The following is a 21,784-nucleotide window of genomic DNA, read 5'->3' on the forward strand; positions in this document are numbered from 1 at the left end:
AAAATATGAAAATAACATGTAAATGCTTTTAGGGTGCTTTAATTGTCTGGTTTCATGAGCCCTTTAACTATTTTAACGCAGTTTTTACCCAGTACTGGGAGACTGTTTTATAATATAGCCATAGCCTTTTCAGCGGGTAATAATATTTTTATATTTTGATACTACTGTTTTGCAGCACTATACACATATGTACAGATCCATGCAGGGTATAATGGAGAGGGCTATCATAATGAGTTCTTTAGATTTAATATAAAATGTTTTTTTGACGTATGAGGTTACAAAAGAAAAAGTGTGTCCCTGCTCATTAATCAATAAAGGGTAAATGGGTTTTGTAAGTGAAAAATCTAAGGTGACTGATTACAATTTTTTTGTGTAAGAGACTACAGATTAAGATCTATTCTAAGCTTCTCTTGTTCAAGTAATTGAATAAATGTATCTGTGTATTTATCTGCGTATTAGGAAAAGTAATTAATCCTATGTAACAAAATTACCTCTATGCTCCAGATGGCCATCAGATCAAATCTGCCTTTAATTTTCGAAAATGAGTCCTTGCTGGTACTTTGAAAGTCATTAAATGTGCAAATCCATTTAGATTTAGAGTAGCTAAATGATTGGTAGGCTTTATTGCTTTAAACTAGGTGTTTGTAATGGTTTATGAAAAGAAAAACATACAGCATTAATAATGGTTCATGTTCACTTTCAGAGAAGCCTTGTGAAGGTACCATCATTAGCGTCAACTTTCCTATATTCATAATAATACACTTCAGCCTACAATAAATGGCAAAAAACAAAATCATGCAAAAAAGATGTTTACTCCTTAATCCAACTGCCAAATGGTCATATTGCTGTATTTGTCTTTGTTAGACCCTCTGGTTAATTGTTAAAAAAAATCGTTATAAAAATCTAATCTATGAAAAATCTATGAAATCTATAAAAAAATAATATATATACACCCACAGAGAAACATGCACACACTGTGTTACTGCATATGTAGTGGTGAATTCCAAATTAAAAATGAAGGCAAGCCCAGGTGCTATAATCAATACAGTAAACATAAAATAAGGGATGGGAGAATCAAACAAGCATTTATTAGGTTACAATTCCACTTAGGGAAACTTTCGTTAGAAATGCAATACATTGCACCCAGGCCCCAGTACCTCCACTAAATATGAGTGCCTAAATAAAAATTTAAACCAAATAAAATTTATATCAAATCATTAGAAAGCCAACATTTCGGTCACTCACAGGTGACTGTCCATGGGGACAGCGAAAAAAAAACCAAAGTGTGTGTTGCGGTAACACAGCTACTTAACCCAACCCCCCCCACCCCCCACCCCCAGTGGGAAAAAAAAATGCACCTAAAACCAAAGGGTTACTATGGTAACCGCTTGGGTGCTTGTTGCTTTGCTATGCCCTATAAAAAAGCGATTTTTGCCTTTTTTTCTTTTCTTTAGTCACTGTTTTTTTCAGCACCTTCTATTCGTGCTTATGTTATTTGTACTTATTTGTATGTTGTTGTTTTGGTACTTATTTTACTAGTAAAAAATTGTATTTAAGTCCCATTGAAGAACTATTTAAAAAATGGAGCATTCCTCTTGTGGACTATAGATATGTAAATAAAACAGTGGCACAAATCACTTGTAAAGGGCTAACAATACTTATTTTGTTTCTTAGTGCATCAAAATAACAAATGTTTTGATCCTGTTGCAGCACCTCATCAGGGTTATAAAAGTGTAAAACACCTCATCATCAATTATGGAGAGCAATTACATGCAAAGTAGCAGCAGTGAACAGGGGTCACAACTAGGTGACTGGGCACACTCAAAACAGACATAGGAGTCCAAGGTAGAACAATTATCTAAAACAGGTATGGGATCCCTTATCCGGAAACCCATTATCCAGAAAGCTCCGAATTACGGAAAACCCATCTCCCATAGACTCCATTTTAATCAAATAATTCAGAATTTTAAAACCGATTTCCTTTTTCTCTGTAGTAATAAAACAGTACCATGTAATTGATCCCAACTAAGATAGACTTAAGGTAAGGAGATCCAAATTAGAGAAAGACCCCTTATCTGGAATACCCTTGGTCCCGAGCATTCTGGATAACGGGTCCCATACCTGTATAAACTAATCCCAGACCACTCAAGCACAAAGGCAGTTTGGGTAAGATGATAATTCAATACATTATATTTATAAGGCAATAACACACAGAAAGATTTGTCACCCTTGTTAAAAATTCATTACCGTGGGCAACAAATCTCCCAGAAAATATTTTGCTATTTTGCTGCAAGTAAACTACATTACTCGCGACAATTCAGCTTAATCATGGGAAATTCGAAAGCAGACATGACCCTGCGATTAAGCAATGTTGCCGCAAGTAATATCATTTACTTGCGCCAATTACAATGTGCATTTTCAGGGAGATTTTTCACATGCGGTAGCAAATTTTTAAGCAGGCAACAAATCTCCTTGTGTGTGTCATTGCCTTGACCACACCAAAATTCCATATAAGGGAACCAATCCAGTTCTGTGGGAGAGGCCCCCACGTTCCCGTGTGTTGTCTAGCTATGCTACCAGGTTCCTACACCCAGTATGGAAGGCCATACAGGGGCAAGTGCCTCACAGTCAGGACACTTGCTCAGTGTGTGCATTAATTGGAGTCAGAGAGAGATCAGTATTGTTGCAAGCAGGAAATCAACATGTTTGCTTGGCCAATAACTACACGGGCCGATTATAGCTGCAGATATCGGTCCCTTATTCGGCAGCTTAGCAGCCTGTTTATGGGCACTACCGATGGGCCTGCCCGACCGATATCTGGCCTGAAATTGGGCAGATCTCGATCGGGCAGGTTAAAAAATCTTGTCGGTCCGGACTTTTCCTATACCCGTCGTTATTATTCGATCGTTTGGCCCCAGGGCCTGGATTCTCCCGATATCGCCCACCCGTAGGTGTATGGGCACCTTAAGTCCTGGTAGTTGCACTGACACTCATTTGGGACTAGTCCTGGTGAAAAGTGTTCAATAAATAGGAATTACCATCATCGCAAAAAATTAATAATGTGTGTAATTTAATAAGAAACTTACAAAATATAATCAATTAAAAATTCTGCACCATTTCTGAAATATCAGTATCATATCTGATGGGCACAGCCCTATTACAGAGTTCTCTTTCCCTACTTAATGTAAAATTTATGATAATTGGAAAAATAAACCCACTTTGATACAACGCTGTTATGCAAATCTTGTATACTCTTCTGGTTTCTGTGTTGGTTTCATTTGGTTAATCCAAAAACATATAAGCAGATTAACTGGATTTCATTTTACCACATTCTTTACTTATCATTTTCTGCTGAGTAAAATAACATGCAAAAAAATAATTTAATTACACTAATTTCTCATAGATTTCAACTAGGTTGAAAGTATTTTTACAAAACTAATGAAAAAAACGATAACTGGGAACATTTGTAAAAAAATTTTATAAATATGAGAAAAAAATGTGACTTGTGGGAAAAATTTGACTTTGGTAAAATATTTAAAAGGATATTGCAGGTATCTTGCAAGAAAAATAGTGTTTTAAATAATAAGGATACAAAATGTATCAGTTACTTAGGATTAGGATTTACCTGAAGCAGTTTATCATAACGTTCAGCAGACATCAGGAAACGTCCATCCTCAAGCTGCATTTCTCTGTTTTCCAGCAAATTATTTAAAACGGGTAGAACATTTCTCTCAGCCTTCTCTAAACCTTCTAGCACCAAAATCCTTCCTTCTGTTGCTGCCCGGACTGCACACTTCAATGAAACATCAAAAAAACAAAGGTTAAAACAATCGTTAATCAGCTATTTATCCATGTAATGATAGATCATCTTCATCATCTCTGGTTGGATGTGTCACCCAAAAAGTTGCTTTCATTAAATATGCTTTCTATAGTTCCAACATTTTACATAAAGGTTTATTTAACACCTAGTAAGTAAAAAAAAAAAGGATGCATGAACCTATAGTAGATGGTATATATTATATAATGTGCATTGGGAAGGGGTAGACAGTTACTTTATATACTGTTTGATGCAAATACAGGTATGGGATCCTTTATCCAGAAAACCAGATATCCAGAAAGCTCCGAATTACGGAAAGGCTATCTCCCATAGACTCTATTATAAGCAAATAATTCAGATTTTAAAAATGGATTTCCTTTTTCTCTGTAAAAATAAAACAGTGCTTTGTATTTGATCCAAACTAAGATATAATTAATCCTTACTGGAAAATAATCTTATTGAGTTTAATTAATGTTTTATTGATTTTTTAATAGACTTAAAGGGATACTGACACCAAAAATCATACTGCTTTTTAAACCTCTCATTGCTATATTATTGTATTAGCTTTCTCATTTCAGTGTAAAACTACTTGGCTATTACACTTATATTTCCTGTACTATCCCCTATTTAACTGCCTGAGGGCGCCGCCATGTTTGTGCTGCAAAAGTCGGTTAGTGTTTAAAGCAAAACTTTTTTCTGTCAAATATCTACAGCAGGTCACAAAATTGACCTCTTACAGCAAAGAGTTAGAGGCTGTGGTTTCTCAGAGCAGCGTGCAGGACATTGTTCTGGGCTGTGTCCGGCATTAAAGTATGCCGGTGCGGGGGAGACAACGCAGGTCGCACAGGCACGAGCAGATAATAAACAGCCTGATTAATAGACAGCAAACTCACAGTTCAGATGTGAGGAGGAACAGATCACTTGTTTAGGCAATGCACGGACTGCCTAGAAGTAAGGGGGGAAAAAAAAGCAGGTCTGCCTATGGCATGTGATGTCAGTGAAGAGATAGATAACAGACAGGGAAAGAAGTGGCAGTCGGGCTGTAAAACAGTCGGGATCAATCTTCAAGGTACTGGCAAAAGCAAAAGTTTAAACAAAAAATGGTCAGCATGACCTATAGCTAACTTTTGATGCACATTATTATTTTGAAAAGTCATTTTTTTGTGTCAGTATCACTTTAAGGTATGAAGATCCAAATTACGGAAAGACCCCTTATCCGGAATACCCTTGGTCCCGGGCATTCTGGATAATGGGTCCTATACCTGTACTAAGATAATGATGTGTATTGCTGGTGAGGTGAGTTACCTTGTTACATACATCTATACATTGTTACAGCTCAATCACAGTAAGGAGTACAAATATTGTGTATTGGTATTATTCTATATGTTGTCCCTCAGTCCTGTATTGTTGCCTAGCCTGATTAGGGGTGACTAATTTGTCTACTATCCAGAAGAAGCCTACCTGAGGGGTCACTATGTATTCCTTCCAAAAGTGGGCTACTGCTGGACATTGCCAGGCCATATGTATAAAGTCTGCCCCTTCAGTCCTACATCTGTAAAATCTAGCTTATGGGTTGTGTCCCATGATTTTTTTCCCTTCTCTGTTGGTGGCTTCTTCCCAGCTCTCCTCACTCAAATCTGAGAAAGCCTGTCACTATTTGACTGAAATGGGGACAGGTGCTTGCAGAAGCAATGTATATAGTGTAGCGAATGGTTTGGGGAACTGGACTAACCACAATGCTTTTTCAAAATCCACTTAATACCTAATGAACCAAACCAAGAAAATTTATTTCAATTGAAAATATCTGAATTGAAATAGCTTTCGTACTTTCGTTTTCTCCCTTAGCATCTTGTATGTGAAAATGTCTCATAAGCGTTTGATTTGATTGTGGGGCAAGGATATAAAGTCATTATACTGATAAAATTGCGAAAGCAGCGAGTTTACCCATAGGGGCAAGTTTGGTGTAAGGATGGGGTGCTTCGCAGAGTACAGAGCCAGGACCTGTATCCAGGCTTGCAAAGGGGTTAAATCACTGCTGGCAGTCTCTGTAGGAGGGGTCAGTTTGCGCCAGGACAACCTTTATTGAGTGCCTTGAAGAAGGATTTAGGTATTACCTTTGGTGATATGAAACTGGGGCAGGTACATCATTTTAAAAATGCTGATCTTTCCCCACAGAGTCAATGGAAGCTTTGACCAAATAGGTAGGGTGTTGCTTAGAGATGTAATGTTTGGGTCTAGGCTTTGGGACATAAAGACAGAGAGGTTTGTGTGTACCTGGATACCTAGATATCGAAATTCCTCCACTGTCACTATAGAGGTTGCTTGTGGTAAGCATGGTAGTGGTGTAGGATCTCGTCTGAGTAGGGGGGATTTGCCCCAGTTCACTGAAAGTGCTGAATATTTCCCAAAGCATGTAATAATTTCTGTTAGGTTAGGATATTAAGAGAGGAACCGGCGTCTGCCAAATAAACCAAGAGGTCCTCTTGGTTTAGGCATGCTAGGCCTTGAAGTGGTGGGGCTTGTCATACCATGGCTTGCAGGTATTTGCAGGAATTGATCCATTTTGCTGTCCCCACGCAATTTGTTCTTATGTCCACCCAAGCTACAAATGTTGTGGGTACAATTTAGTGTGTTTGGTGTCCCAGGATTCAGTTCAGAGGAGAGCTCTAAGTTCACGTCTGCTCAGAGCGTCATCTTGGACACGCCTCAACTTTTTTGCATAATTATAGAAAATTTAATGTTAAACAAATTTTTAGTTCATATTAGTGACACATTTTTAGTGGTTTTAAAGTTATTTGTAAAAATGATTGTTATTACAAGCAGTTTTGACTGTTTACATTCTCCAAGCTCTGACTCCTGGAAGAATATTGCAAACCAGCTGTAGGAGACCAGATTCCAGTTATACAGTTTTAAGAGTCAGACTTAGAGAACAGAAAGGAAAAAGCAAATTAAATGACATTTTAAAATGACTTCAAAATTTCTGAAATGTTTTAATGGTGTATATTGCAAAGTGCATTTTGCAAAAAAAAAAAAGCAGTTTTTGAGAGGAGGTTCCATTTAAGACCAAAGTCTGAGGTCTCTTCCTTAAGCTAAAATAGAGTCAGTGTTTGTAATACATGATCCTAAACAAAGTCATCACTTAAAGGCAGTTATAGGCAAAAATGAACCTTTTGGATTTGGGTGGCTGTTTGTGACATTATAATAGGAAGTACATTAATGCAAAGATTGGCTTTATATAGGTTAGTGGTGCTAGAAAGTGTTCAAGTGCTCAAGAATCAGAACACCTTAGTGCTTAAGTCAGGACAGATAATTGGCTGCATAACAACCAACACTGAGTCAGAGAACAATAAAGTAAACGCTGGAAACTTTAACCTGCTTACTTGACAGGGAATACATAGAAGAACATCTTTTCTGCAGCAGGGCCTAAGATAGCCCTAACCTAAATAAAAGTCAGGATCCAAAGGTAGCACATTGTATGCACATTCCAGTTATGTATGTATGATAAATAGATGAAAGCTAAACATCATTTCTTTAAAAAGTTACTTGAGTGGATTGTGAGACTGTCTTAATTCTCCTTCTCCCCAATAGGCTCTTATTTGCTCTTACACAGCTAAAATGCAGAGGGCTAATCCAGGGATTATGTAATGCATTGCTTCTACCAACAGTCTTTCTGCAATTTCAGTTGCACACTGCTGATTATTTACTAAAATAGGGGATATTTCCTTTAATTAATATACAAGTTACAGCTTACTCACGGATACTCAACTACCAATCTTCTGGCTTTCTTTATTAAGTCCTCTCTTTCATTTTCACTAAGCCAGTGCAGTGGAAGTCAGTTTTGACAACTCCCTTTTTTTTTTTTTTTTTTAAACAACACTTACTTCAAACGACATCCATGTGATACCCACATTAATGGTGGTATAAAAAAAGTTTATGTCATATTAAGACACATATTAATACCCTTAAATCATAAGAAGAATAACTACATGCACTAATAAAATGAAGTCCAGAATTGTCGCAGTTTTGTCTTGAAATCTCGAAAAAGTCACAACCTTTTTTGGTCGACTTTTAGTGCTAATCTAATTGGGAAAAAAAATCCGACCCACTTAGAGAGGTATGTTGATTTTTCTCCTTAAAGGAAAAGGAAAGGTAAAAACTAAGTAAGCTTTATCAGAAAGGTCTATGTAAATATAGCCATAAGCACTCACAGAAAAGCTGCACTGAGTCCTCTATCAATAGAAACACAGGATTTCCTCTCTCTCTTCTCCTGCTCCCCCCTCCCATAAGGATTCATAACATTTACTCCCCCCCACCCTTAGGAATGTATAATCTGAGCTACAACGGCTAGAGCTGTAGCAGGAAGCTATAAAGACCAAGCTAAAATGGCAGCTGCAATCGTAAGCAAACAGAGAAAGCGTCTAGGGCTCTTAACTCAGGTATGATAAAGCTCTCTGCAGAATAAATATAGTGTTCTAGGTGGCTCTAATGTGGTGAATCTATTGGCAGTAAAATGCCAAAATGAGTTTCCTTCTCCTTTAATAAAGACATTAAGACTGTCCCTTCTCAGCCTGAAAGTTTCAGCTCCTAATGCTAACGGCCCCCTGCTGGACAAATATGGCAGCCCCCTCATAGAGGGACATGGGGGATCAGATAGGGAATGTAAAAGCTTGGACAAATACTTTTATGGCAAAATTATAAATAGCATGCAAAGGCAATGTTATGACAATGTTATAAAAAAGGTTTAATTTCTGGTGTCAGTATCACTTTAAGGCTCACGAGGAAGCCACTTAATGAACTGAATGGGCATACACATTCAGATTTTAGTCGTGTTATGACAAATGTTTGCATATTAAATTAACATTTATAGCAATGAACTAAAACTAACATTCAGGTGTAAATTGTACATCAGACAATGTTCTGGCCATTGTTAATTAATTAATTTAAACAACAAAAAAACACAAATATGAGCAAAATGAGCACACAAAACTTACTGGGAACAAATTTGATTGGATATTTTATAAATGCATAAAAAATATTTATACTTGGGGGAAAAAAATGATTACGGTACCTTCATTTGCACAAGAATACACATCAGTAAAGCTAGTTATTATATTATATATTATCTATAGCAATCTTCCTGAAGCAACAGCACAACTTTTACCTCTACATGGCAACAGTACCTTGTTTTTTAATTACTTTAAAACACTTTTGGTGTTTTTTGGTGTTACTGTTCCTGATGATGTGTTGTTTCTACAGTAAAAGGACAGACAGGAATATATTGAATAATTTTGGGTAGGCAGGGATGCCTTCCTAATATTGCTAACTAAAACTCTAAGAATCTGAACATTTGTCCAGCCCTTACCTAGAGAACATCTAATTTTTTTCGCTTTAACTGAAGCAATCACATCAAATACATGACTGTGTTCACAGAAGCCTCTATGTTGTATGCTGTTTAAGCTTACACTTTAACAGCATACAGGTTGAATAATCCAGTAATTTAATCCAACAAATCTTATACAATACATCAAAGCATTTAGCTAAAAGGTAATAATGACTTTCAACCCTTGAAGAACATGATTTCTTAGTTATTGCTTTAGCCCAAACAGCCATTGATCTTCGGCAAAAAAACAGCTAGCTGTACTGTATTGTGACTAACAAAACTACTACTACATGGTGTAGATCAATTCTCAGTAATGTGAATTTAAAGTACCTTGTCTTTAAATGATTATCTTCTGCAAAGGTGCAAAGGTTAGTTAAACATTATCTATAGTGGTTACTGGTGTTCCATCTGCGATACAAGTGGAGGTGATCAAACTGTGATGGGTGCCACAGTTCATAAAAGCATTATTTGGAGTATGGCCTCACAAATGATCAATCATAAGATGTAGGAGCTAGATCTCTCAATTAGGCAACATCACATTTAACTATCTCCAGTGTCCATAAAATGAACTAGTGTAGAGTGGTACTTTGTAATATATGTATAAATATTTATATTTATAAAATACTACTTTTGAATGCAGCACTGCACAGCAGAACAATACCTTAAAGTGGACCTGTCACCCAGACATGAAAATCTGTATAATAAAAGTCCTGTTCAAATTAAACATGAAACCCAAAGTCATTTTTATATTAACACATCCAAACCCATTATAAAGGCATTTAAAAATCACAGCTGTCAATCATATATTGCTTGCCACACCTCTATGCCTTAGGCATAGAGGCAGGGCAGACAATAACTTTAGCTTTCCATTCAGCACTTCCTAGATGTCACTGCACATCTCACTTCTCCCCTCCTTCCTCCTCATCTAACTGTGTAGCCAGTGCATGGGCATGGGCATCTGGTCCCCCATTCTGGCACATAAACAAGATTTTGGCATGATACAAAGCTTGCCTTAATAACAGTGTCCACAAAATGGTGCCTGCCTGCTTGCTTTGATTGAGTAATTCCAAGACAGAAGGAAACAAGATTTATATTATTTATATAGAGTAAGTAAAGTTTATTTTGCTCAACTAACAATATAGAAAATAATTTGGAGTTATTTCTTAGGGTGACAGGTCCGCTTTAATAGAGAATAAGGAGGGATCCATACAATAATAAACAAAGTACAGTTACATTGAAGATGAAGTGCTAAGTGTTAAGGAGACAAGTAAAAGTAGACCCTGCCTCATTGAGTTTACAATCTAAATGTTATCTTACACTAAGATAAACAATGGGATTTAGATAGGATCTGATAGCAAGAATCACAGGAATAAAACATGATAAAACCAGTGATTTTTTATGTTGAATAAAAGTGTATATAAAAGCTTAAAAATGTAAGTAGCTCCCATAACAACCTAATTAAACATAGCAGTTTATTCAGACATGAATATGAAATGTTATATTGGAGGGTTGGATTGCTTGAAGTTTGTGAATGTGATAGGTGGCTAGATAGCTAGTTATATAGATAGCCAGACAGAATTACAGTAGCTACATATAGATATATAGTGGCAAAATCTAAGCTTCCAAGAGTGAAATTGTTACCAAGTTTTCTGCAATATTTATGAAGCACACATGAAGTTTAAAAATAAATCGCAATGTAGCAGTTGCTAGTAGCAACAGTCAGTCTGCTGAGAAATGTTGGAGGGAAAAAAAACAAGAATTATGAAAAACCAAATTGTATCACTAAAAAAAGCCTGTGGTCAGTTTCTTTAATTTCATATTTACATTGAGGTTGTCCTGTTATGAATTTTACTATGTATTCATTTTTAGTGTTTTGCTGAATAAAGTATTTTAAAATTGCCTATGAGCTATCAGTTAGTTAAACATTTCAACATACGTTTAGTCTGACTGAAGGGATAAAGAGATTTAGCAATAATCTTTTATATTCCATTACAGTATAAAGTATATAAGCATCAATGAAAACTGATTTGAAGGAGGCATTCACCCCTTATCCATTTAGGGCTGTGACAGATGGAGACAAATCTCCCTGATATGCCATATCACCGGCTAGAATGTAAATTGCTGGTGGGATGGCAAAATCGCCACAGTTGCCTTGAGAGGAAACTTCGGCAATTTCGGCAACGCGTATGCCATCCCACCGGCGATTTACATTCTAGCCGGTGGGATGGCATATCAGGGAGATTAGTCACCCGTGACAAGGAAGATTTGTTGCGCGGCGACTTTTCTCACCATCTGTCACAGCCCTTAGGGATTAAGTTAAACTTTATTTTGTTTCAGTACTCAATACAGAGATGTGTTTGTGTGTATGTATTCTATGTATTGTAAATAATGTACCCCTTTTGTAAAATATAAGGATATTTTCAGTCACCAAGGAGCTTCATGACCATATAAAAGCACAATGACCTTCCTATTCCCCCAGCTGCTGGCCCTGATCACCATAGATTCCTGGATTGTGTTTCTTCCTGTATTTGATCTTCCTTGATCTCTACCTTTCCCAGTCACTAATCTCTAGTACTTTTATTCACTTCTGCATCTCTTCTAGAGCTTCCCGACCCTAAAACTCCTCATCATAATTTCATGTTTCCAACCCAATCCTGGTGACATCTATGTATAAGGGAGCTCAACCTGAATGCAAAACTTTGCTACAATAGATGAAGCAAATTGAAAGAAAAAAATATCAAAAATGACTGAATATCTGCAAAAGACAATAGATCCCGGTTGAGGTGAATTAGGTGTTATGTAAAATGAGACACATAAGGTGTTTTGAAAAGTATACAAAGGTTATAATCATTCAAACAAAATACAATTTATAATTTTAGCACTTTGATTTTTTATATATTTGACTCATTGGTGTGGAACTCTAATTATAGTTTGGTAACGACCTTCTCTCTAGAAGAAAACTAATTGTTACTATAAATCTGAGTCAAATATATTGAGTCAATATACCATAATCCAATTTACACCTGCACCTCTGCTTCATCAGTGAATAAATTAGGCAATGGATTTGAGAGAAGTGTGATCAATATGACGTGATAGCAACTTGCCTGATCAATGTAAAAAGCTGTTCCTGCTCGTATTTCTCTCCTCTGTTTTAAATCAGACTCAGTTGTGTCTCGGGAAAGAGCAATGTATTCCACCTCACGCTTAGTCAGCTCCTGAAATGAGTAATAAAGAGTTTTCTGGGTGCAAAACTAAGCAGCAAACTGAGGATTTGTAAACTACCCATTGTTTCAGGCACAAATACAACTTCATTTTTTAAAATGTATTTATACCTTATGTGAACCCTTTATTCAGTAATCAATGCCTCCTTTGCCACCAACATCTAGTGAAAAACATTTAACGTCAGCATTTAAGTCTTTTACCATAATTCAAAGTGTAAAAGAAACATTGTTTAGGATGAAGACAAACTTCCAGATCTGCTCATAAATGATTTGCCTGACAATGTATTTAAGATGCTCCTTCTTAAAATGTTCCATGGGATTCCAGCACCATCCAGCATTGGAGCTCCCAGAAATAAACCAGAAAATTATTGATGGATACAATAATGACAGGTTATAAACATCTTACTGGAGAATAACAGCGCCAATTTATGTTGCTTCCATGCCTTCCTCTCTGAGTTGAGTTGGTTTAAAAAAAGTACATGTCCTCACATAAGCCACAGAAAGATAGCTACAAAACCTCAATAGAGCAGAGATCCCCAACTTTTCTCCAATTTTTTACTTGTTAGCCACATTCAGATGTAAAAAAGTGTTGAGGAGCCAGACAAGCATGAAAAATGTTTTTGGGGATACCAAATAAGGACTGTGATTGGCTATTTGATAGCCCCATGTGGACTGGAGAAGGATCTGCTTGCAGTAAAACTGTGTCTCTGTGCTTGCCTCCAAGCCTGCAATTTAAAAATGGCACCTACTTTCAGGCAACTGGGAGCAACATTAAAGGGGTAGTGAGCAACATGTTGCTCATGAGCCACTGGTTGGGAATCACTGCAATAGAGAATGGTTTCTTTGATTGAACAAACATATGAGAGTGAACTACTTTTGCCCACAATAGGGAGCAGGTGGTTATCTAATACCAGCCATTTTAAGTATCTGGTACATTTCTCACATGCATGTACTCTGAATTAGTCTTTGCACTGGATCTCTACTGCACTAAAATGGCATTATGTTAAATAATACCAAGAGCTATACAGGGATCCAAAGATGTTAATCTACTGCAACTGCACAAGTGCACATCTATATTTGCATCTATAACACGGGAAAATGTAGAGGAATATATTTTATAAGAATGCACACTGTCAGATAGGATAAAATATTTAAATTTAATGTTACTTAAATGTGGTTGTTCACCTGTTAATGCCTTGTAAAGCACTACATACATCTGTTGTGCTATATAAAAAAATGTATACATACATTCTGAACACTATTGTCAGTTCAGTTGATTGCAGCAGAAATACTTTTTTTAAATTCTCTCTTTTTTAATTTTTGATAATTTTTCTAATAAAATATTCTCCCTCAAGCAGCTCTGGGAGGGGGTCATGAACTCTGTAGAGTGTTCTAATTAGTTGAAACATATCTTACCTTTGGCCCTGCTGAGCATAATCCCTTTGTTTCATTAACAATAACTGATAGAAGAATTGCTAACATTCTACAGATGGTAATAAATGTAGCAAGTTGTAACAGTTCACAGTCTGCAACAGGATTAGTGCAATGCCAGACTCAAAAAAACAGAGAAAGTAATGGTAAAGCTTAAACTTTAAAATTATAAAAATGGTTAAAAACAAAAATTAGATAGCAAATGAAAAAAGTATTTATTTCTAGTGTACTATCTAAACTAAAAATAGTGTTTAGAAGGTGAGCAACCCCTTTAACGCCATAAAGGATGATAACTTTTTTCTTCATTTCTAAACATTTATATGAAAACTTGATGGACTATATTAATTTTTAATTTAGTATTTAATTGCTTATATTGTGTCGATAATTTTACACACTTTCACTGTCAAAGAATGGGTAAAAATAGGCAAAGCATATATCCATTTAGTGAAGAAATAATAACAAAATCTATCAGTCATTCTGTTTATGACATTTAATCATTAATTAAATTATAAAGTAAAGGAGACTCTGCTTACCAAATATTGCATGGCAATGGACCTTCTCAGTGGCCCAGGAGGACCAATGAGAAAAATATCTTGTCCCAGGAGGTCTTTTTGCATGATCCATCTTAGATGTTGCACATTAGCGTGGCTTAAGGGATCAGGAACTATAAGCAAAATCAGTGAAATTTTTAAATACATTCATCAAATAAATACAGATACAAAGGGTCAAATTTATAGCGAGTTTTAGAGTAAAAACTGAATTTCATTTTCAATCACAGATAAATCACAATACATGGAAGCATTCTGATTTTAGTGGTATTAGAGGTTTTTGAAACCATGAATAAACTAATTTCCACTAAAACCACAAACATCTAGTGGTTATTAAAAGATCCAAATATAAAGCACAAATGAATTAAAATTTGGAACAAAAACAAAAAGAACACAAAAACCTAAAATTTTTCATTTCCGTAAGAATTTTTGTGTGCTTAAAAATGAGAAAAGAAAAACGAAAACCTTTAAAACCACGAATTAAATAAAGACTGTTATAATTTGCCTAGGACAGCTCCCAATGACTTTTATATTACCTTGACAGCTGTTAGATTGCATGTTAGATTGTATATTTCTGGTATTTGTGGTTTTGACGCATAATAAATTGTAAAACAAAATGTATTTTTTTTTTCTTTTACACAAAAAATTGTGTTTTAGCACAAAAAAACTAAATCACAGGGGGCAAAAATACCACTATAAGTAAATCTGTCCCTAGTAACTGCTATTGTCTCAGGGGACTTAAAGGAACAGTAACGCCAAAAAATGAAAGTGTATAAAAGTAACTAAAATATCATGTGCTGCTGCCCTGCACTGGTAAAAGTTGTGTGTTTACTTCAGAATTTATATAAATAAGCTGCTATGTAGCCATTGAGGCAGCCATTCAAAGGAGAAAAGGCACAGGCACATAGCAGATAACAGATAAAACACTATTGTATTATACAGAACTTATCAGTTATCTGCTATGTAACCTGTGCCTTTTCTCCTTTTTTCCAGCTTGAATGGCTTCCCCCATGGCTACACAGCAGCTTATTATATAAATTATAGTAGAGTTACTGTAGCAAACACACCAGTTTTACCAGTGCAAGGCAACAGAGTATTATATTTTTATTACTTTAAAGCTCTTTCATTTTTTAGTGTTACTGTTCCTTTAACAGTAATCATACCATGCAATGCTGGTAGAAGACATCCATTATAAAAGCTGATGTGCTCTGTAAGGTATACAAGTGTAAGGAATAAGAATATTTTGTGAAAGAGTATGGAGTCATATGAGCATCAGTCCCTTGCCACTGACAAAAATTATGGTGTGTGGGAGTGCATTGCTTACAATAAATAATCTTTGTGGTCACAGAAAGTGCTTGCTATGATATGTATGCTTTATTACTAAAGCTTTAAAAATTCCCTATATTAGAATATTACCTCTACAAGTTGGGCTTGTTAAAAAAAATACAACTTTTTTTTGCGTTCTGAGAATTGTTGTTCACAATAGCTGAGGGGCTGGTTGCTTAAGACCCATGATATAAAACCGTTTAATCTGTAATACATATTTTTAGGATGTTGACATATAGCACTAGTTAAAAATTGATATCAATAGAGTGCAGAAATGTAGATGTTTGCACAGTTGCAGAAATGGCTCATAACACACAACTCATTACTACCCTATGGCATTATGTAGTCTAATCCTTATGACCTAGAAACAAAGCCCATGTGGCTTAAGCAAACCAATTGCCACTTCCTTTATAAATTTAGATGCAATGTTTTGACTAACATTGCTTAATGTCTTTTAGCAAATGGAACAATAACAATAGAATAATAAAGGCAGTCTAATATATGTATGCTGTTAGTAGTAAAAAGATAAGGGTTCAAATCAAAAAATTTTTTAATATAGAACAATAAGCAGAATAGAGCTGAAAAACAAAGAAATACATGTGATCGTATTCTTAGGATTATTTTAGCAATAAAGGTGATGTTTATTATATGTGATAATTGCAGTAAGTATGACACAAGCAGGCAACCAATGGATTTGTTTCTATTTAAGGCACAGTTCAAACTTTCAATACTATCTAACTTTATTCTGTTACGTAGATACAATGTACATTAAATTGCCCTACAATAAAATAATTTCATTCTTATTAGTTTTTTCTTTTAAATAAGGCTTTAAAATACAGCACAAAAAACTGCTCTCAGCACCCCAGACAATCCCACAGATGTACCTGTTGAATATGATTTATACACAGGCATCACCTGTAGGGGCACTGTTTATGAATCAGTTAAACATTACATACTATTAAAAAAGATTTATAAATCACAAAATGTAAAATTTTAGAATCCAGTATTTTAGCCCTATGCAATATAACATTTTTAAATGGATCCCATTAATTTTTTTTGACAAAACATTAAAAGACATAAGAAAATCTTAACTTGCACTTCACAATTTCATTCTCAAAACTGATCCCTTTAGGAAATTTTACTAAAAAAAATGTTGCTAATTTTGAAGTGCAGGGAAATAGTGCTTATAACTGTGTGGCAACCATAATTCCTGCAACTAGTCCAAATTTCCTGACACTATCTTTCATCATCTGTGACGCTCTGCATCCAGGGACAATGAGGTCATGGTGGAACCACACCTGCAGTCAAATGCCCTGAAGATACAGTATGTCTGCTCTATTAGGCTACAGGTTAAATTTCATCAATGTCTGAGGAAGTGGTGTGCTGGCATATAGCAAGATAAAACCCTGCTCATTTTTAATGAAAAAAAGAATTCTAAAGATCATTTTTACACCTTGTTGGGGTTTTGGTTTGTCAAGCTCACAAACCCTCACTATCTTGTGTTACTGAAGCACTTACCAAACTTACCACTTATCTAACACTCATACTGGCAAGCTTATCACTCATGGAGACCCACGCTAAAGTTTGAAGCCTTAAAGGGGTACTAAACCCTAGTGCCCTGCACTGCTCAACCAAACTTTACTCAGCTGTTACTGGACTACAAATCCCAGAATAATTTAACATATAATAAGGTTATGGCATGCTGGGAGCTGTAGTCCAGAAATATCAGGGTGTGTATTCTTAAAGGAATACTGCACAATAAAACTTTTTCTAAACGAACGTGTAAGAACGCTCAGAGCATTTTTTCTGCGACAATTTCGTACCTTGCGACAAAATTTGTGCGACAAAATCGTATTGTCACGCCGAGTATGAAAGTTTCGGATTCATTCAAGTTTCGTTATCGTGACTTTCCTTGGGCCAGGTTGGAGCCATTGATTCCTATGGGAGGCTTCCAAAATCGTGCACAGAAGGATCAAAGTTGGAAATGTTTTCCCGCTGTTTACAATCGTTCGGTACGAAAATTTTGTGACTTTTGGAGCGCCAATACGATATTATCGTGACTATTGCGATTTTTTCGTAAGCATTTACGTGATATTTGCGATCATCATACATTATAGTATCCAATTCGAATTTTACCCATTTCGGGATTCAAACATGTGATTTGATGAATGTGCCCCTAAATGTAAGATAACAGCAAGATTCCCAACATAGCGCAGGGAATCTGTGTTTTATTTGGTCACTTCTATTGCACCTATAATGAGGTATTTAATCAGTAGAATTCTCATTGGTGAATTTTATATCTAATATAATATAATTATGTTTTTTGATAACTTCTACAGCAAAACAGTGGGACAGCATCATGGCTGGGCTTACAAGCCCTTCAAACTAGAGTTACCCATCCATCCTTCTCACGTGTGATTGAAGAGAAATTATATCTCCATCCCAGGAAGTCACCTAATGGAACTCCCAACCCACTCCAAAGACATTGTGTACACCCCAATGATCCAACACAATCAGTTAAATTCAACCCAAGGTAGTATTATAAAAAAAAATAGCAGTGCATGTGTTTTTGGTGATACAATAATATTCTTGTAAAGATTATATGGAGATATGGGAAGCAACATATGTGGCCCTATTTAGCTCTACGCACTTAAATGGCAATTGCTTACAGTCCGCGATCCCATTTGACTATGTATCATAGGCGGATTTTCATTAAGGCTAGGGGAGGCTAAGCCTCCCCAAACCTGCTTGGCACATTAAAAAACAAAAAAAAAAAAACCGCTCACTCCGTTTCTGCACTGTCCTGGAAATCTGTTCCTGCAAGCCCGTTCTGCTGTGCTCTGATCGGATCTTTCTTCTTGTGGATTTTCCAATCAGAGCACAGCTTTCTTGACAGAACGTAAAATTGACCAATCAAAGCACAGATGCAGACAGGGCTCGGGGGATATTACAAACTGAAGGCAGTGCAGAAATGAAGACTGAAAAGAAGAATCTACAGACTGTAAACTTTACCTGAGAACTAACTCTCATCTTTTGCTGCAGATTTCATCCCATTCCCACAGGTACTATACAGTTCTAAAGGCTGAATCACTAGCTGACATTAAATTGTTTTTTGCCTGACCTGACATCTATAATAATTTATAATCTATCACCTGTCCTAACAGATGGAGGGTAAGTTAACTCTTTCCACCTGAAAAAGTTCATTGTGCTTTTATATATTTGTTGTTGTTGTTTTTTGCACTTACTATTTTTTTTTTGTCATTGTTGTGTTCATTTCTAGTTAGTTACAGTGGGGCCAATGTTGTGTATCCGTGCCAGTGTAATAGTGCCAGGGCCTGAATATCTGCCAACAGTACCTACTGCTTCTCACTGTATATAATGTGCTGGTTTTGTAAATACAGACTGTGTCTTACTGTATATAATGTGCCTGGGGTGTCAGTACTCACTGCCTTTCTTGCTATAAAACTAACGTAAACACATCCAAAGGGGTGGTTCACTTTTAAGTTAACTTTTAGTATGTTATAAAATGGCCTATTCCTAGCAACTTTGCAATTGGTCTTCCTGATTAATTTTTTTGAATAATTTGCCTTTCTCTTCTGCCTCTTTCCAGATTTCAAATGGGGGCCAAAAATCATTGCTCTGCGAGGCTACAATTTTAATATTATTATAATTTTTTATTACTTATTTTTCCATGCAGGCCCCTTAACTATTCATATTCCCATCTCTTGTTTAAACCACTACCAGGTTGCTAGAGTAAATAAGACCCTAGCAACCAGATAGCTGCTAAATTACCAAATAAAGAGCTGCTGAACAAAAAGCTAAATAACTGAAAAACCATTAAAAATAAAAGAGGACCAATTGTAAATTGTCTCAGAATATCAGTCTACATTATATTAAAAGTGAATTTAAAGGTGAACTACCCCTTTAAGCTAACTGATCGCAAACACAAATGTTTGCAGATCCCCTCACAGAAGTGCACATATGAATACTTTTACATCCTAAGCATTTTAGGGTAAAAAAAAACTGCACCTGCACTTTTGTACAGAATCCTTGGAAGTAAGTGGGAATGGCAAGAGGTAGTTGGGAGGTTAATTTTTTATACCAGCAGCGAATCCACTAAGTCTCACATTAGCTTTAGGTCAGTCTGTGTATGGCCCATCTTTAGCCTCCCCAAACAAAAAAGTCACCCTCTGCCTATGCTTCTTATGATAGGAAATGAAATGCAAATAATAGGCTATAAGGGCTCTGGCACACGGGGAGATTAGTCGCCCGCGACAAATCTCCCTTGTCATGGGCGACTAATCTCCCCGAGTTGCCATGACCCGCCATCCCACCGGCGAACATGTAAGTCGCCGGCGGGATGGCGGGTCATGGCAACTCGGGGAGATTAGTCGCCCGCGAACAGGGAGTTTTGTCGCGGGCGACTAATCTCCCCGTGTGCCAGAGCCCTTAGACGCTATAAGAAAGCTTGAACCAGTTAGCCCAGGGAGGGAAAGACAGATTAGGCAAGGCTAAAACTGCAATAGCAGCCCATCCCCCCTCACAAGAACAATAGTAAGTAATTTCCCAGATCACAGTGCATATTCATAGTGTTAAAAATATAAAATAAATGCAAATAGCAAACATAATTCTAAAACACAGAAGCCAGTTTATATAACATCAGTTGGGTTTATAGTGCCCAAACATTTCTCTGCTTATCAACTACTTACTGTAATTTTGGGGAACCAGTTCTGGGTTCTTTGGGAATTTCACTTTATAGGATACATCCCCAATGCTAACAGTGTCACCTGTAACAGAAATAAAGGCATAGAATCATCAAATTAATAACATTAGAATAATAGATATAATTAACATTTTGTAAACAAACATTTTACATTCATAAGTATTGTACATTCTCTTGGAATCTGGTTTAGTTCATGGGCTTTTCACTACCCTATTCCCCATACTGCAAGTTTTGTTTTCTGGTCTGTACCTGTAGATGTGCTTTGGCACCGGAAAACTGTATGTGGTATTGCTCCATGATGGTTTATCAGTTGGTTTAGCAGACACCTGAACCTCCTCAATGAAGAGGCTGGCAGAGTCCCCTTGGGAGGTAGATGAAGGAGGGACTGCATGGAGGATGGTGCTAGAAAAAAAAACATCCATGCAAAAAGTGTTTTAGTTAGAGTGATAATCTGACAAAATGTATTACATAACAGAAAGCAGCTGACTCTAATTTAGTCATAAGACTAAATACAATTAAGGGCAATGGGACAAAGGACTGCCTGGGGCCCACTGAAAACCATATTCAATAAAGCCCAAAATACAGAGCCAGAGCACCCAAATTGGACCCCATATATATATACACTTAAAGGAACAGTAACACCAAAAAATGAAAGTTTTTTTAAAGTAATTAAAATATAATGTACTGTTGCCCTGCACTGGTAAAAGTTGTGTGTTTGCTACAGTAATACTACTATAGTTTATATAAATAAGCTGCTGTGTAGCCATGGGGGCAGACATTAAAGTTGGAAAAAAGGTACAGGTTACATAGCAGATAACAGATGACCTCTCTAGAATACAATAGTGTTTATCTGTTATCTGCTATGTGCCTGTGCCTTTTCTGCTTTGAATGGCTGCCCCCGTGGCTAAACAGCAGCTTTGTTTATATAAATTTCTGGGGCAAACACACCAGTTGTACCAGTGCAGGGCAGCAGTATATTTTATTCTTATTACTTTTAAACACTTTCATTTTTTGGTGTTACTGTTCCTTTAAATCAGGGGAGGGAGGAAGAATGAAAAAATGTAAGGAAGTATTAACAGAAGTTGGTCGGTGGAACGGAGGTCTTTCAACTTCACTGTGTTTCAGTGTGATGTCTTTATTGTGCTAGTTAGATGTAAATAGAACAAGAATAAAGAAACAGCAAAAAAGAATAGTAGTGAATGGTAGTAGTAGTTAGAGACACTAGTAGAAAACTGGGATTTTTTTATCTAGAATACTTTTGCCAATGGAATGGTTACAAGAACATCAAATGTGTGCCGAGTGGAATAGAAGACCAGAAACAGTATGATTTTGGGGTGA

General features: G+C 36.3%; 1 protein-coding gene across 3 annotated transcripts in view; it reads right to left on the minus strand.

Moving 5' to 3' along the window:
• The window catches only part of vwa8 (von Willebrand factor A domain containing 8), a 196,901-nt gene that overhangs the window by 143,121 nt on the left and 31,996 nt on the right, over positions 1-21,784 (minus strand). For all 3 annotated transcript variants that reach the window (XM_012957744.3, XM_031897124.1, XM_031897122.1), the window contains exons 2-6: positions 20,696-20,848; positions 20,433-20,510; positions 14,383-14,513; positions 12,302-12,412; positions 3,626-3,793 (exon numbers count right to left, since the gene is read on the minus strand). In XM_012957744.3, coding sequence (XP_012813198.2) covers positions 3,626-3,793; positions 12,302-12,412; positions 14,383-14,513; positions 20,433-20,510; positions 20,696-20,837 — 630 coding nt within the window. In that variant the 5' untranslated portion in view covers positions 20,838-20,848. The remainder of the gene's footprint in view (positions 1-3,625; positions 3,794-12,301; positions 12,413-14,382; positions 14,514-20,432; positions 20,511-20,695; positions 20,849-21,784) is intronic.

The sequence above is a fragment of the Xenopus tropicalis genome, chromosome 2, assembly GCF_000004195.4.
Source record: "Xenopus tropicalis strain Nigerian chromosome 2, UCB_Xtro_10.0, whole genome shotgun sequence".
Taxonomy (NCBI): Eukaryota; Metazoa; Chordata; class Amphibia; order Anura; family Pipidae; genus Xenopus; species Xenopus tropicalis.